The sequence below is a fragment of the Ostrea edulis genome, chromosome 7 (genome assembly GCF_947568905.1).
Source record: "Ostrea edulis chromosome 7, xbOstEdul1.1, whole genome shotgun sequence".
NCBI classification, from domain to species: Eukaryota; Metazoa; Mollusca; class Bivalvia; order Ostreida; family Ostreidae; genus Ostrea; species Ostrea edulis.
Window position 1 is genome coordinate 52,105,790 of NC_079170.1, and position 16,070 is coordinate 52,121,859.

Consider the following 16,070-nt stretch of genomic DNA (forward strand, 5'->3'; position numbering starts at 1 on the left):
AAATTATTGTGTTGAATCAAGAGCGATATAGTCTTCTTTCATCTCAACCAAGCACCATGTTGACCTACAATGATGGCTGATGGTTTTAGGGAATGAACGATTTGTAGAAATGGTTTTAGATGAGAACGGAACACATTGGTCTGGGAACAGAACACTTTGGATAGAACACTAAACAATTTGAACGTTTGCTATGGGAACAAAACAGTTATCGAGAACGTTAACAGAATGGTTCAAATGGCGTAGTAGTACACTTCAGGGTCTGTAAATGTATTCAATAATTGATTATAAATTTCAACAATGAACCGTTATTTTTTCATATAAAGTGATGCATATCTCTATATACAGGAGTCTTGTTATTTATTGAGAGATTCATGTAAAGAGCTTTTAATGTCTACCAGATTTAACTTTTGATTTGTTGCAATACAGGATTCTGAGACACTTGATGGAGTAGAAGTTGAGAATATATAAAGAGGAAATGATCGAAACACGTACATGCAGCCAATACAAAAGTGATGTATGCAAACAATGCATCTCTATATACTGGAATTTTTTATTCATTAATAGATTCATGTAAAGAGCTTTTAATATCTACCAGATTTAACTTTTGATTTGTTTCAATACAGGCTTCAGAGACACTTGATGGAGTAGAAGTTAAAGTGCTAGAGGATATGAAGCACATACAGCCAATACAAAAAATTCATTTTTTTAATGTTAAAAACAGCAGATCATTGAATTTGTTTACTCTAAAATATGTTGCCTTACAATTTGGATCCCTGTCAAAATTTCCATATTTCTTAATGTGTTCCACAGTTTCATCTGTGTCAAGATAGCAATAATCTACTTTTTTATTCAGTATGCAGATTGTTCAATTACTGGTGCATTGCATTGTATTCTAGTCATGTGCTAGTGTTCATTCTTTACAATAAAAAGATATAATTCACAAATGTGTATTTTCATATTAACAGTGGGCTTTGTCACTACTGCATTTTGCAAAATCGTAGAATGAACTTTATTGACCAAAGAAAATCATACCCATTAATCAATGAAAAAAAATCATCCCAACTAATTAATAAGAAAACTATATCTTAGTACACTCTTTGGCCAGACATTAATTCATTTTAAATAGAAAGTCTTCTGGTAAAGTTTTATTGACTTTTGGTGATAAGAGAAATTATATATCATCTGAAATAGAGTTACACATGTGTACGGAAGGGGAAATAAACTTTTTTGTTTCATATCCGCTACCAAACATCAGAAATTTAATCCAACCACTCATGTTTTTGGTACTAGGGCATTCACTTGCAACATTCCGAAAAATAATCTTCAAACCAGGAAGATATTTTTGTATCAGGAATGAGTCGTCTTTAGCCATCACTAATTTGTATACAAGAGTTGCCCAAGAGATGCATGATTTTCGTAACTTCTTTTTCTGAAAAGTTTCAAAATTTTCTAGTTCTGATATCCTGTGATAGGTTGTCTGTGCATCCTCAAAATTACTGTTTTGAATCAAGAGCAACAGTTTTCTTCTACCTTGACCATAAGTTATATTGTCTACAATGACTCAATGATGCTATGCAAGTTCCAAATGGCCATGCATGAATGATGGGTGTATTAAGAATGAATATTTTTAGACGAGAAGAGAACACTTTGATCTGGAAACAGAATTAACACTTTGGGCTGGGAACAGAACACTTTGGGCTGGGAACAGAACACTTTGAGCTGGGAACAGAACAGTTTGATCTGGAAACAGAACACTTTGGGCTGGGAACAGAACACTTTGAGCGGAATGCTTTGTTTTGGTGTGGGAATAGAATGATTCTAATTGAGAACAGAAAGAAACAAATGGTACACTTCAGGGTATGTAATAAAGCATATCAATCAGTGTAAAATTATATTTCAGGTATTTAGCACACTGCATGGCTGTTTTCTGGCAGGTCAGCCATCATTATTTGGACCAGGGTCGACAAAAATTTCATTCTTTGCAGCAAAAATATCAAAATATCACCCATTGTCCTCCTTTTTATGGACTCTTCCCATAAAACAATAAAATATTTGGCAATTTCCCGTTGCATACATTTTCCATGGTTTAATAATAATCAATAATAAATTGCTTATTTTCTTTGAAATTCAACAAAAACCTCTTTCACGGTGAAGCCATCACTAAACTGGGATATTCTTCTATGAAGTAAAAACAAGACTACATAGAATATTAAGTAATTTACATGTTTATTCAATACAGAAATTATTGGCATCCTGTTTGCCAATGTGTACGCTGGAGATCGAAAATGACCAATTTTCTGATTCACTGACCATGTGCACTCATGGCAGTTTATCGAGAAAATTTACATTTTGAAAACAGACTTTCGTAATAAATATACTGGGCCAAATGGCGATAGCAAATTTGGCATTTTAACAAGAATTTTAAGTTAAAGCAAAAATGTTCGTGGTGTTATAACAAAAATGGCCATGAATTGAGAGTTAACTGTACTTGTATATCTTTATCGAAGATACCTGTGGGCAATAGGGCATTAATTATTGTTATCGTTCTTTGACTACCTGCTGGTTTAACAAATATAATGCATATTATTATACCTCAGTATGAGAATTCTATGCAACGCGTAATCCAATTGGTCTAGACGGTCACGTGCCAGGGATGACAAAACTTCATATCTCCCTCTCAAACAGCATATCTCCCTATCATATTTACCCCTTGGGCAGCCTCGTGCAATTTCCATAAATTTAACGTCAAGGTAGACGAAGTGTATTGTGACGTCACAATAAGTCCGAGTCATTCTACTTTCATTGTTCGTAAGGCAGAAAATATGCGGGTCTCTGATACACAGTTGATTCGCATGGTTTTGGGTTGATACAAAAACAAGCAAGTAAATCAGCATTCAAGGAGAATGGAAATACAAAAACTGGCTATCATATCACTGCATTTCGTTGTTTGTACCTTCTACGTTGACGGCGCGGTGTTACCATTAGGATGATCTCGGATACATACAATGTATAGATGAGTGGACTCCAATTTTAAATGCACTTTTGTAGTCTTGCTTTGTTTCGGTATAATAAACATTTTATTGCATGAATGTTCGGGAGATATGAAGATTTATTCACCCAAGAAAAATCATATTCCCCTCAGGCGTTGCCCTCAGGGAATATTGATTTTTCTTGGGTGAATAAATCTTCATATATCCCTCACTACCATGCAATAAATGTATAAAATGCTATTATTCAAAGTTTCAAGATTGTCGATTGTTTAGATAATTTTGTAGAAATTCACTAAAATCAGCCAAATCTACCAACCAGTGAAAATTTCCACTGTATAGCATATGATTACCTGTCCGTTATAATGTCTGTATTAATCAGTAGTGAAACTACCAGTGAATTCTAGTCTGTATTAATCAGTAGTGAAACTACCAGTGAATTCTAGTCTGTATTAATCAGTAGTGAAACTACCAGTGAATTCTAGCCTGTATTACCTATGCCCTCAGTGCCTCCCCAGTCAGCCGAGACAAATTCCATCCGCCGAGACCCCAGGCGAGCGTGTGAGCTGCCAAGCCGAGCATGAGCACACAGGTACTGAAGCATGTCATGTATTGAGGCGATGATGGAGAGAGAGAAGGACAGGGCTCGTACAATCTTTTCATCTGAGAGGTTTTTAAACATGACCAGTGCCTCCGTGTGATGAGGTATAAACCACAGATTCAGGACGTTCTGTCCATCATTGGTCAACAACTGTCTGGGTCTCTTCTTGTCCTGTCTGAATATACATATACACCATGACATATACTATCTATATATAGTAACACAGTATGTGGTTGAACTAATATGGAAAATACATGGTCACCGTATTCCATTTTAAATTCCCCACATTCAATTTTACCTCTTTCGATTTATATGATTGTTTAATAAATCTACTCAAAACGGAAAATGATGAAAATGAACCAAGGCAACAATATCCTTGTATCCAACAGTAGCACAAGTTTTCATATCACACATAAATCACAAATCTTACTTTGGGTCTGGTGTCAGGCCTTCCAAGCTGTTCATGCCTTGCTTTTTCTCACTTGGATCTCCAATCGTGAAGTACGTTTTCCTATCAATTCAATTATTGCATCTTATAACAGTGCATGTAGCTGTAGACAAATTTTGTAACATGGCATAAAAATTATGAACCAAAATTCTAGAAGAAAGATATGAGTGGCAAAATATTTATAATTACTGATCTGGTCCACTTAGAATGAAGTGAATGTATACAAGATCTCACAACTGTTTACTGACCACGTGCACTCATGGCCGCGGTTTATCGAGATAATTAACAATTTGAAATAGACTTTTGTAATAAAAACACTGTGTCAAGAGTTGAAGTCCTCACAGGTATCTTTGATACAGATCTACAAGTACAGATACCTCTCATTAACTCAGTGAAATCATAGTCAACAATATGTTTTACCTGATGTTTGGGAAGTCCTTCAGTAGTCTAAGTATACTGTTGTAGTAAGCTATCAGCTGACCCCTCAAACTGTACTGGGTCATCCTCTGGTTGAAGCGGTAACAGAACTCCTTGATCAGATGCCTGGAAATTAGACAAAATTTTGAATCACAAAATATCAAAAACTTTGTTGCTGCCTTTCAAGATGCACAAATTAATAGTTTTCAATGAATGTTACGCATTTATCTATATTGTAAATAGTGTTTGATTATATTATTTTGATGATGTTATTGAAAGAGTTATTTTTGATATTTCCATATTGCAGCAACATTAAAGTTTGGCGTCATTTTGTATCTCATTATCTCACTGTCCATATGATATAATATTTAGGGGAAAAAAATTAACAATTATGATTTTTATCAAAATTTGAAAGCATTTTAATGACAAGGTATTTTCTGTATAGAATTAGAATCTTTACATGATATTGATATCCAAGATAAAATTCTAAACTTACTCGCAAAGCATGTCAACTTTCAATTGATACTTCATGTCACAAAAAGTATATGTGATACATGGATATAAATCTTACTTGGCTTCTACTTTTAAGTATTCACATTAACATAATATATTGAATGTACATGTACATACCCTAGATAGTATTAGCTAGGGTATAAAATTACCACCTTCTAAAATTGGACGAAATCTGACCCTCAATGTAACTTCTTTGACATTCCTTATAAAATTGTCATCAAAAGAATACATAGCTCCTAGTTTCCAACATTTAACTTCCTTTAATTAAATTCTGACATTCGTCACAAGATTGCTTGCTATTATAGGCATTTTTTATACAGGTCTTTCCGAGTTCCCACCTTTTAGCTTTTTTTATACAGGAGAGTTCCCACCTTTTAGCTTTTTTTTATATAGAAGAGTTACCACCTTTTAGCTTTTTTATACACGATAGTTCCCACCTTTTAGCTTTTTTTATACAGGAGAGTTGCCACCTTTTAACTTTTTTCATACACAAGAGTTCCCACCTTTTAACTTTTTTTATACAGGAGAGTTGCCACCTTTTAGTTAGCTTTTTTTTATACAGGAGAGTTGCCACCTTTTAGCTTTTTTTATACACAAGAGTTCCCACCTTTTAGCTTTTTTTATACACGAGAGTTCCCACCTTTTATAATGTAGCTTTATTATACACGAGAGTTCCCACCTTTTAGCTTTCTTGGACTCCTCGGGATTCATTAGAACATGTCTCATCTCATTCCTTTTCTTCACAAAATCATTCAGCATAAGATCTCTGCTTGGAGTCTACAAAATGTCCCAACACAAGATTTAGACAAGAACAGCTAGGTTTACACTACAAAACGTCCCAACACAGCTTTACACAAGAACAACTAAGTTTAAACTATAAAATGTCCCAACACAAGATTTAGTCAAGAACAGCTAGGTTTACACTACAAAACGTCCCAACACAGCTTTACACAAGAACAGTTAAGTTTAAACTATAAAATGTCACAACACAATTAAGATTTAGTTAAGAACAGCTAGATTTAAACCACAGGCACTTGGAACATGGCTCAAGATCACCCCCCCCCCCCCCCCCCCCCCATCTTATTACCTTATTTTTTTACTAACCTATTTTTTTTCTACTTATGTATTGCAAAACTATTATTTTTTGTCTCTGTCACATATTAGTAAAAATCAATATATGCACCCAAGGGTGCATGAGCCGAGTTGCATGGGATACATTGTAAAGTCAGGAATGATGTGGCATATTTATAATTGTGAAGAACTAATTGTTGGATATAGTCTTCCCTACCTAGTATCAACAATCTAGTTTGACCTTTTATCTATTTTCTCCAAAATCTATAGTGGTCTTTCTTACCTGATACCTTACCCACCCAACAATACCTCCAAATTTCAATTGATTTGGATTTAAACTTTTAGAGTTATCATGCAGATCCAGATATTTCTAAAATTTTTAATCTTTTTTCAGGACTGTGACCGTGACCTTTTTTTCTCCATAATCAATAGGGGGTCTTCCTAACCTGCTATCCAACAATATAACCAAGTTTCATTTGATTCAGTTTTAAACTTTTCGAATTACTGTTCATACACCATATTTGTCTGAAGTTTTCAATCTATTTTCGGTCACTGTGACCTTGACCTTTGACCTTTTTTTCTCCAAAATCAATAGGGGCCTTGCTTTGCTGGTATCCAACAATATATCCAAGTTTCATTTGATTCAAATTTAAAAAAATTCGAGTTATCCTCCTGAAACCAAAATTTTTTGGAATTTTAAATCTATTTTCGATCACTGTGACCTTAACCTTTGACCTATTTTCTCCAAAATCAATAGGGATCTTCCTTACCTGGTACATGACCATATCTATAAGTATCATATAATTGATTCAGATTTAAACTTTCTGAGTTATCATCCGGAAACCAAATTTTTCTGAAATTTTCATTCTATTTTCGGTCACTGTGATCTTGACCTTTGACCATTTCTCTCCAAAAAGGGATCTTCCTTACCTGGTACCCAACACTATATCAAAGTTTAATTGATTATAAACTTTTTGAGTTATCATCCAGAAACCAATTGTTGACGACCGCCCGCATCACCAAACCAATAGCCGAGTTCAACTTCGTTGCAACTCAGCTAAAAAATATCATGTTATCAAGTGCCTGTGGTTTAAACATCTTTCTTGGCTTCTACTTTTAAGTATTCACATATCAATTCTCTACAAATTATTTTCATGTAAACTTGATGTATTCAATTGAACAGAAAGGAATAAGGACAAAATGAAGACAACTCACCTTTTCCAGCTGTATTGAGACAAAGGCATCAGGGGACCTGACATATCTCAGACTCTGGTCATGTGACAACTTAGCCCCCAAAGCGGATCCTCCGGTACCCCCAGAAAATCCGGTCATCTGTGTTACCGAGCTCTTTTCTGACTTGGTCTCTGACGGGCTGGCCCTGCCACTACTGCAAAATATGATTCAATGTCAATCAAGTATGCAAGAACTTAAAATCTGTATCTATAGTTAAAAAAAAAATACCCTGATCTGAAAAACCTGATAATGGCTGAAATTAATCATTAACTGAACTGAATAAAAAGATAATGATTGTGAAATCATTTTGAAACCATTCTGTTCATGTTTTCTCATATTTCTCATGACAAGAGGGATTTGATCGTTAAAATTTTAAGTAAAGAATGATTACACTTTTGTATTGAATACATGAATCTGATTGGTCTAGATTCAATGTGTTACCCTCAACATAAGCAACACACTTGGAAATGGGTAAGACAACAATAATGTCACATGTGTGTAATTTATGTGTGTACATTTCCTAGTAGATGTCTTAACATTTCTCGAAACCTCATTCGTGCATTTGAAAAGAAGCCAAATAAATGAAATGCTAATGAAATAATGTAGGATTGAATGAAAACAACATAAATTTGACAGAAGTGAAATGTTTGCGAGTGTAGAAGGGGCAGATATAACAAAATTGTTGGAGGATCAAGACTCTCTGAGTACAAAACAAACAAATAAGAGGTGGTGAATCTTTTTATGAAACTTCCTTGTTGAGAAAAACAGAAGCTGGCAGTTTGAAGCCTTTAAAAACAAAAATTGAACGAAATTTCCTTAAAAATCAAAACATTCAGTATCATTGTGGTAGTTTGGGTTTTACTTTTACTTTTATTTCTGAATTTCAATACTGATGTAAATTATTCACCCGTTGTATTTTACCACGCCCACTTTATCTTTCAGCCAATCACTTTAATGACAGTTTCTATTGTCTAATTTGCTATATAAAGCCATGCAGCTTACTATTCTTGAAAGCGAGACAGCTGGCCTTGCTAGCTACACTTCTCCTTCCATTATTCCTATTTTGGAATTACGTTTTGTTCGTCTACTTTGCCCTTTTTACTTACTAAATTATTATACATGTATTACCTTTGGGTTGGGAGATTTCTTGATTTTATAGGCTAAGTTATAGGATTTAGGAGTTTGTCTTTGTCACATTCATACTGGTAATAAATTCGTAAAGTGTTATTTCTCTTATTTTCATTTCTATTTCAATTTATTTTCAAGTTTAAAATCATAGTGTAGTTGGGTCGTTTCGTAGTCACCACTATCAAAATAAAATAAAACAAACACAACACGAAGTACAGACTATACGAACGCCAAAACTGTTACAATCAAAAAGTAAATAGTTGTTGACATTGACACCCCTCTGAAAGCTATTGTCAACCTCCACTAATGTGTAAGTTGACAATGGTTTTCTCTCGGGCATTCATTTCTCCAAATCATGTACTATTTATATAAAGGAAACACTTTTGATATTGAAACTGACCTTTTATGGATATCTGGTTCCTCTATAGGTACACAAGCATTGGCTTGTAGAACAGCACTGGTTATGGCATTCTTCTGAACTATCTGCACTTGCAGAATAACCTTCAGATTCTCAAGGCCACTTCCTTGTACAATCTGGAAAAAAAATTAAATATAATATACTATACATACAATTTAATTGTACCTTTTAAAATGAAATGAAATTGAAACATGATTCTCATTACATTTTTTATCAAATGTTTTGACAACTTGAAAGCAAACATTTCCTTGAAATGAAGAAGTATGGGTAACAGCTCAATCAACACTATGAAATCACTCATTTTAGTGGGGTGAAAGGTGAAGATAACGAACAGTGATCACATTTTCATGGTTATATAGAAGAAATAACATGTATATTGGGTCATGATTTCATGCCTGAAGAGTTGTCATTTTGTTTCATAGTTTACATCTAATTTTTGTTCATGGAGGAGGAAGACTTAATGAATATGTGGATATGTCGAATCCCACCCCCTTCCCCCTTATAAGTTACACTCCTATATAAAAAATTGTGATTCCAAAGATGTAGTAGTTTTGAAATGCAACAGAGATAAAGAAATTTCTGAGTGAAATAAATCCTTACATCTTCCATGGCCTCTCTTGTCCTGAAGCTGAATCTGCCAATCTGAGCCTCGTCCAGTTCGTTGATGGAGAGTGGTTGCTGGAGGGCAACATTCATTCTGTAAACGGCAAATACAATAACTGTAGATAACGTATTTACATCAGAAATAAATCTAAATGATTATTGTATGTTAACAACATGCTGAGAATACCAGATCTATAAAAAATGTATCTGTATCAGAAATACAATAAAGAAGAGGTTTCTTTTCTGTATCTCAATGTGAATATAGACACTAGGTATTTGAAGAGAATTTTGGGACTATGCTAGAGTTTTCCCTCACTTGTAGACAGCAGAGTCATCCTCTTGTACGTCAGACATGCTGATGGGAGGAGGCTTTCCAGCATCGTCTTTCATGGAGGCCGACTCAAACTGTATGGCCCTGATGTACATGTGGTAGTCACTGAAGCCCATCTCTGTAGCCTGCTTCTTGTAAATCTAACAAAAATAATGTTCAGAAGGATGTTGAACATGTGTATTCAAATTGATACCATTTATTAATATAAATTCTAAATATTGGCGTACAATGACCATGAATAGTTTAAAAACTAAATAATTTGCTGATTTATTGAATGATTAATACTATATATACATGTGACTTATTGTATGTCCTAATACTGTACTAGTATTAATATCTTGGAACCTCTGGCCGAGTTGGAAGAATGCTAATTTACAATCAAGTCCAAGGCATACACATACCTTGATACAGGTATTTAGATATGACAGCACTAAGGCCAAAATTTTATGTTTGCAGTCTAGTATAAACAAGTTCTGATAGCAAAATTATATCAAAAGAAATTACTTTCCATTTATTCATTTTCTCCGAGAGATTGAAATCAAGATCAGGTTTGGTCATACACAAGTTTAAAATACTAACACAATGTCACAAAAGCTACCATTTTTAGTTTTGTTTCAAAGTAACCAAACCCTGTGAGTTGAAATGAATTTGGCCTAAAACATGATTATAACCTACACTTTCACTAAATTTTGAATGATGTAAACAAAGCACTTTATAGTCTGTGTTTACATCTCATGGAGATTTTTGAGGTGTGTAGATTTGGCAAATGTACTTACTCCAGCCAGGATTCCAGTCTCCAAGGCAGCATCAATCAAACGATGTCTACAGGTCAGAGTCTGTGTGTATACCAGAAAACAGGTGTAACCATGACAATTTATCAGGTATTAACAGAGCATCTGTATCTCTTAGTGTTCTCCCTTACTATACATAGACAATCTGTATCTCTTAGTGTTCTCCCTTAGAATACAAAGGCAATCTGTATCTCTTAGTGTTCTCCCTTATTATACAAAGACAATCTGTATCTCTTAGTGCTCTCCCTTACTATACAAAGACAATCTGTATCTCTTAGTCTTCTCCCTTACTATACACAGACAATCTGTATCTCTTAGTCTTCTCCCTTACTATACATAGACAATCTGTATCTCTTACTATACAAAGACAATCTGTATCTCTTAGTGTTCTCCCTTACTATACATAGACAATCTGTATCTCTTAGTGTTCTCCCTTACTATACATAGACAATCTGTATCTCTTAGTGCTCTCCCTTAGTATACAAAGGCAATCTGTATCTCTTAGTGTTCTCCCTTACTATACAAAGACAATCTGTATCTCTTAGTGCTCTCCCTTACTATACACAGACAATCTGTATCTCTTAGTCTTCTCCCTTACTATACAAAGACAATCTGTATCTCTTAGTGTTCTCCCTTACTATACAAAGACAATCTGTATCTCTTAGTGTTCTCCCTTACTATACATAGACAATCTGTATCTCTTACCATACAAAGACAATCTGTATCTCTTAGTGTTCTCCCTTACTATACACAGACAATCTGTATCTCTTAGTGTTCTCCCTTACTATACAAAGACAATATGTATCTCTTAGTGTTCTCCCTTAGAATACAAAGGCAATCTGTATCTCTTAGTGTTCTCCCTTATTATACAAAGACAATCTGTATCTCTTAGTGCTCTCCCTTACTATACAAAGACAATCTGTATCTCTTAGTGTTCTCCCTTACTATACAAAGACAATCTGTATCTCTTAGTGCTCTCCCTTACTATACACAGACAATCTGTATCTCTTAGTGCTCTCCCTTACTATACAAAGACAATCTGTATCTCTTAGTGTTCTCCCTTACTATACAAAGACAATCTGTATCTCTTAGTGTTCTCCCTTACTATACATAGACAATCTGTATCTCTTACCATACAAAGACAATCTGTATCTCTTAGTGTTCTCCCTTACTATACACAGACAATATGTATCTCTTAGTGTTCTCCCTTACTATACACAGACAATATGTATCTCTTAGTGCTCTCCCTTACTATACACAGACAATCTGTATCTCTTAGTGTTCTCCTTTACTATAAACAGACAATCTGTATCTCTTAGTGCTCTCCCTTACTATACAAAGACAATCTGTATCTCTTATTTTAAACATATGACAAAATGTTACACATATTGATATTCTCTATAAAATACATCACCATATCATCATATTCCTTAAAATTTTAGGAAGACCAGAAAAAAAAAAGCTTCACAAAATTTCAGATCAAAAACTTCTTAACTTCTGATATCACAAACTGACCTCCAATAACCTGTTGACGGCGTCCATCATGCTGAGCTGTCGGTCTCTGAGGCTTTTCCTGGTTCCCTCCTCTTCTTTTTTATCAACCATTGTCTTGGCCATCATACACATAAAGATTGGGTCCTCCACATAAACCTCCGCAAACAACTAAAATCAAACACACCACATTTTTCAATCAAATGAAAAGAAAATTATATTGTATGTCATATACTTCATCTTCAAATGTGAACACATAAAAGCTGTTTAAACAACTAAATCTTAAATCATGGCTGATATATCTTCATATCTCTTATAGAAAACATTTTACTGTCAATAAATTTGCTATATATAGGGAACAAGAACACACTACGCCTATCATATCTGGATAAAATCTTACATCTTTCTGGACTTGCTGGGTGAAATAGTTGTCCAGTTTGTCTGACCGGTCCCACTCCTTACAAGCCACTTCCAGCAGACGCTTCTCTATCATTACCGTACTGTACACGGACTGGGGCTGGTGAGCATGGGTCAACTCCTGATCAACACAAAATTACAGAATCATAATACCAAAATAAGTCTTTTCTATGGATTCTTCCTGACTTTATGACCACACACATCACTGACCTGCAGAGCATACTTCAGTGCTTCAGGAACCCTGCTGGCAATGGACAGAGACGGGTGGAACTCCAGCATGTAAATGTTCCTCAGAGCTGGTCTTAAAATACACCCAAAAAAAACCAACATGTATGTAGATATCCAAAAGTATATCACAGTGGATACACTGTATAAAAATCATTAAGTTTACAACCAAACATCTTCTGACAACTCATCAAACTTTGCACTTAAACATAAGGTTGCAGAACATACCTGCTGAGGTTGATGGAGATTGGTTGTTTGGGAACCACACTCAGAGGAAGCCCAAACTCCTCCCCCTCCCTACAGACCTTCTGTAAATACTCTCTCTGCTCCTCTATCTGAAATCAACATCATTTATAGTCCTTTATAAATTCGGCAAATCCACTCAAGAATGAGTTTGAATTTCTACCATTTGTCTGCCACATGTACAAGTAAATACTCTATAATTTACATAATTATTGTGTAAAATGTCACAACACAGATGAAGTGGGGTTTACTTGAGACACTGACCTGTTTGTCCATGATGTTTTTGATGAGGGTGGTCGTGTGCCTAAGGATGACACACTCTGCTCGGATCGTCTTCATGAAGTAGTCTGCATCAAAGTCAAATCGAGGCTTCTTGTAAATGAGGTTCATCATCACCTGAGCCATGGATCGCTTCTCCTCTCTGTCAAACACATGCTGGTAGGCCTCGACATAACAGTCTAACAGCTGAAGCATGCAAAATAATACATGGTCACCACAGTCAGAATGAGAAAAAAGGACTTTTTAATTCAAAAAGCATAATTAGAATTATTATCTATCCAGCCATTTTAAATCAGCAGCATCACAATGCACAGCTAAGTATCTTTAACTAACTTCTCTTTTACACTCCATGAAACAGGTCAGGTTGTTCCAGAGATCCAGGAGAACTCCAAATCTATCCACTTCCTGGTGGGAGTATTCTCCAATGTCAAAATCTCCGGGACCAGAATGCTGCAATCAATTAAATAAAAATAAATCTGTCTATATATATTCAGAAAAGGAAGAAATAAAGAATTCTATAGCGGTGGTGGTGGGGGATCACTTGAAATCATGCCAGATACACGTAGATAACACAAATTATGTATATTTGACGTAGTCCCTCAGTAATTGGTCAATTGGACCATTGGTGACTATTATAGTACCATTTCTTAATAGTTTTTGGAATTGTGAAAACTCTTCACTGAAGTCTGACAAGTATGTTTCTGTAAGGAACACATACCAGCCTCCTTCTGGCAGACTCGGAGGTTTTATGGACTTTGGATTTTTTCCTCATGTCGCGGTCCTTCTCTATGTAGTGTGTGGCTATTAGCAGTATCTCCTTCTCCAGTTTTCTACATAAAACAAACGATAATGTCAGGCAGGGGCATGGCACATCAACTTTGGAGATTGATAATTTTCTTAAGTAACTAGGAACTCTGTACTCATGTAATATTAGAAATACTAATGATTTAATCATTTCTTATGATGTATTGGCTGTAAGCTAACATTTAAACCATTTTATATCTACCCTTTCAATGATCCAGTAAATTAAAAGATATTTGGTCAATGCCCTAATAAAGACAATTTGTGCATTCTATTTTATGGTAACATCGTGTTCTTCAAAATTTACATTTTGATGCCAGATACCCAACTTCCAAGGCCATACTTGAATATGTTATACTTTTCTCATGTATAATAGGCAAATTTTGATCAGTAAAACCTTAATTGACTTGATGTAGTGTTGCAGGATAAATGTTAAATGATGTTTGGCCGCGAGTTCAAAAATGTGTACTAGAGAACCTTGGCAAATTTCCCCCGCCACGTTTTCTCATCCTCCCCCAAATATAATTGAATACATTTCCAGCCATTAACCATGTATTGTGTGGCTTTCATGGATAATCCTTGGTATAGGCATACATATTATACATCTATTGTTCTTCTAATATCAGATAACTGAAACAGTTTTCTTTCACCTTGATATGTAAAAGACACAATCTATTGTTCAGGTATTTTACAGATGTCTTGTTTTAAATGTATGTCTGTGATATTTTTGTAAATTTGCCTATTCCTGAATAAATAAACAAACAAAATAATATATTTAAGACACACAGCTCCTGTCATTCAATAGAGATGCACAAGATTTACAAATTTTAATCTGTATTGCACTTAAAAATCATTAATATTTTTTAAATACATGCAAAGTAATCAAGCAAATCTCAAAAATGAAACTAAAACCTGAAGAAATAAAACGAAAAAGAAAACAGAAACAAAAAAGTTAGTGCGTACTGACATGTTGTATGGTACAGTAGCTACAGTGGAACCCCGTTATTACGTTCCCCCTTTAATACGTTAGTCCGCATATTACGTTGGAATTTCAAAGCACAAAACCATTTCTTAACAAACCTATATAAAATAGACCTCGTTATTACGTTGTCCTAAGATGCCAGGACTCGGTATTACGTTGTAAAAATTCCGACGAAAACGTAATAAACCCTCAATTATTCAATAGTGATTCTCAAAATAATAAGCCATTCACACCTTGACTGCCTGAGGCAGTCACCATGTAAATTTCCTGGTCTGTTTGGGGATTAGAGACGCTTGACTGATCACGCTTCGATAGATCTAGCGACATCAATACAGGTGAATACCCCGTATCGAAGCCAGTGATAAACAATTAAATAATGTTTATTTAGAAATTGTACTCTATGAAATTTACTTCATTTTTCATATTTTGATAATCAAAGAAATAATTTCTCAACTACCTGCGTGTTCAGCATAGTGTGATTACCTTCGCTATTAAAACTCTATTTACGGACAGCTTTGGAACCAAACATGAAAGACAAGATTTATCGTAGCAATGTTAAAACCGCTTGGGTAACTTCTTGGACATAGGTGACTAAAGGTGTTCAATTAAAAAATTGTCCGTTGTTTGGACATGCAACTTGGGTGTTCGTAAATCTCGTCCATACATACACAAATCAAACTGTCCTGTGTCATCGGCCGATTCGTGCATGGCATTTACCTCTGTGAATATTCTAAAATCCCCTGATGCGCACGTGATTTTAGTGCCATCATTTAGCGTTGTAAATGAAATCTCCGTGCATCATTATATTTTTTATGTGGATTGCGCTTAAATTGTTCTCCGTGTTTATCGTTGGTGAGAAAAGTGTGTAAGTGTTGGGTATCGTGTGCGTTTTGTGTCTATAGTTTTGTTGTTTTTTGGATGGTATTTTTTTTTATTGCGTTGTGTATTGTGTAATTAGCGAACTTAATAAAAACGATGTTTTGTTATTTTTTTAATACGAATGTTGAATACGAACCGGAACGAGTTATTGAGAGAAATTTACATGAACGCATTGTTTTAAAGTTGAACAAAATGGCGGTCCAAACGAATGC

At 34.8% G+C, this 16,070-nt stretch overlaps 1 protein-coding gene and 1 long non-coding RNA gene across 5 annotated transcripts in view; one reads left to right on the forward strand and one right to left on the reverse strand.

Annotated features, from left to right (window-relative positions):
• LOC125653273 (uncharacterized) overlaps positions 1–944 on the forward strand; it is a 4,603-nt gene extending 3,659 nt beyond the window's left edge. For all 3 annotated transcript variants that reach the window (XR_007361853.2, XR_008797090.1, XR_007361852.2), the window contains 2 exons: positions 427–514; positions 624–944. This is a non-coding gene — a long non-coding RNA (uncharacterized LOC125653273). The remainder of the gene's footprint in view (positions 1–426; positions 515–623) is intronic.
• The window catches only part of LOC125653235 (uncharacterized), a 55,814-nt gene that overhangs the window by 24,886 nt on the left and 14,858 nt on the right, over positions 1–16,070 (reverse strand). For both annotated transcript variants that reach the window (XM_056144705.1, XM_056144706.1), the window contains exons 18-33: positions 13,915–14,026; positions 13,530–13,646; positions 13,182–13,382; positions 12,903–13,009; positions 12,660–12,750; positions 12,433–12,570; positions 12,057–12,203; positions 10,527–10,586; positions 9,736–9,890; positions 9,417–9,513; positions 8,799–8,932; positions 7,253–7,424; positions 5,646–5,743; positions 4,457–4,579; positions 4,019–4,099; positions 3,483–3,763 (exon numbers count right to left, since the gene is read on the reverse strand). In XM_056144705.1, coding sequence (XP_056000680.1) covers positions 3,483–3,763; positions 4,019–4,099; positions 4,457–4,579; positions 5,646–5,743; positions 7,253–7,424; positions 8,799–8,932; positions 9,417–9,513; positions 9,736–9,890; positions 10,527–10,586; positions 12,057–12,203; positions 12,433–12,570; positions 12,660–12,750; positions 12,903–13,009; positions 13,182–13,382; positions 13,530–13,646; positions 13,915–14,026 — 2,114 coding nt within the window. The remainder of the gene's footprint in view (positions 1–3,482; positions 3,764–4,018; positions 4,100–4,456; positions 4,580–5,645; positions 5,744–7,252; positions 7,425–8,798; positions 8,933–9,416; positions 9,514–9,735; positions 9,891–10,526; positions 10,587–12,056; positions 12,204–12,432; positions 12,571–12,659; positions 12,751–12,902; positions 13,010–13,181; positions 13,383–13,529; positions 13,647–13,914; positions 14,027–16,070) is intronic.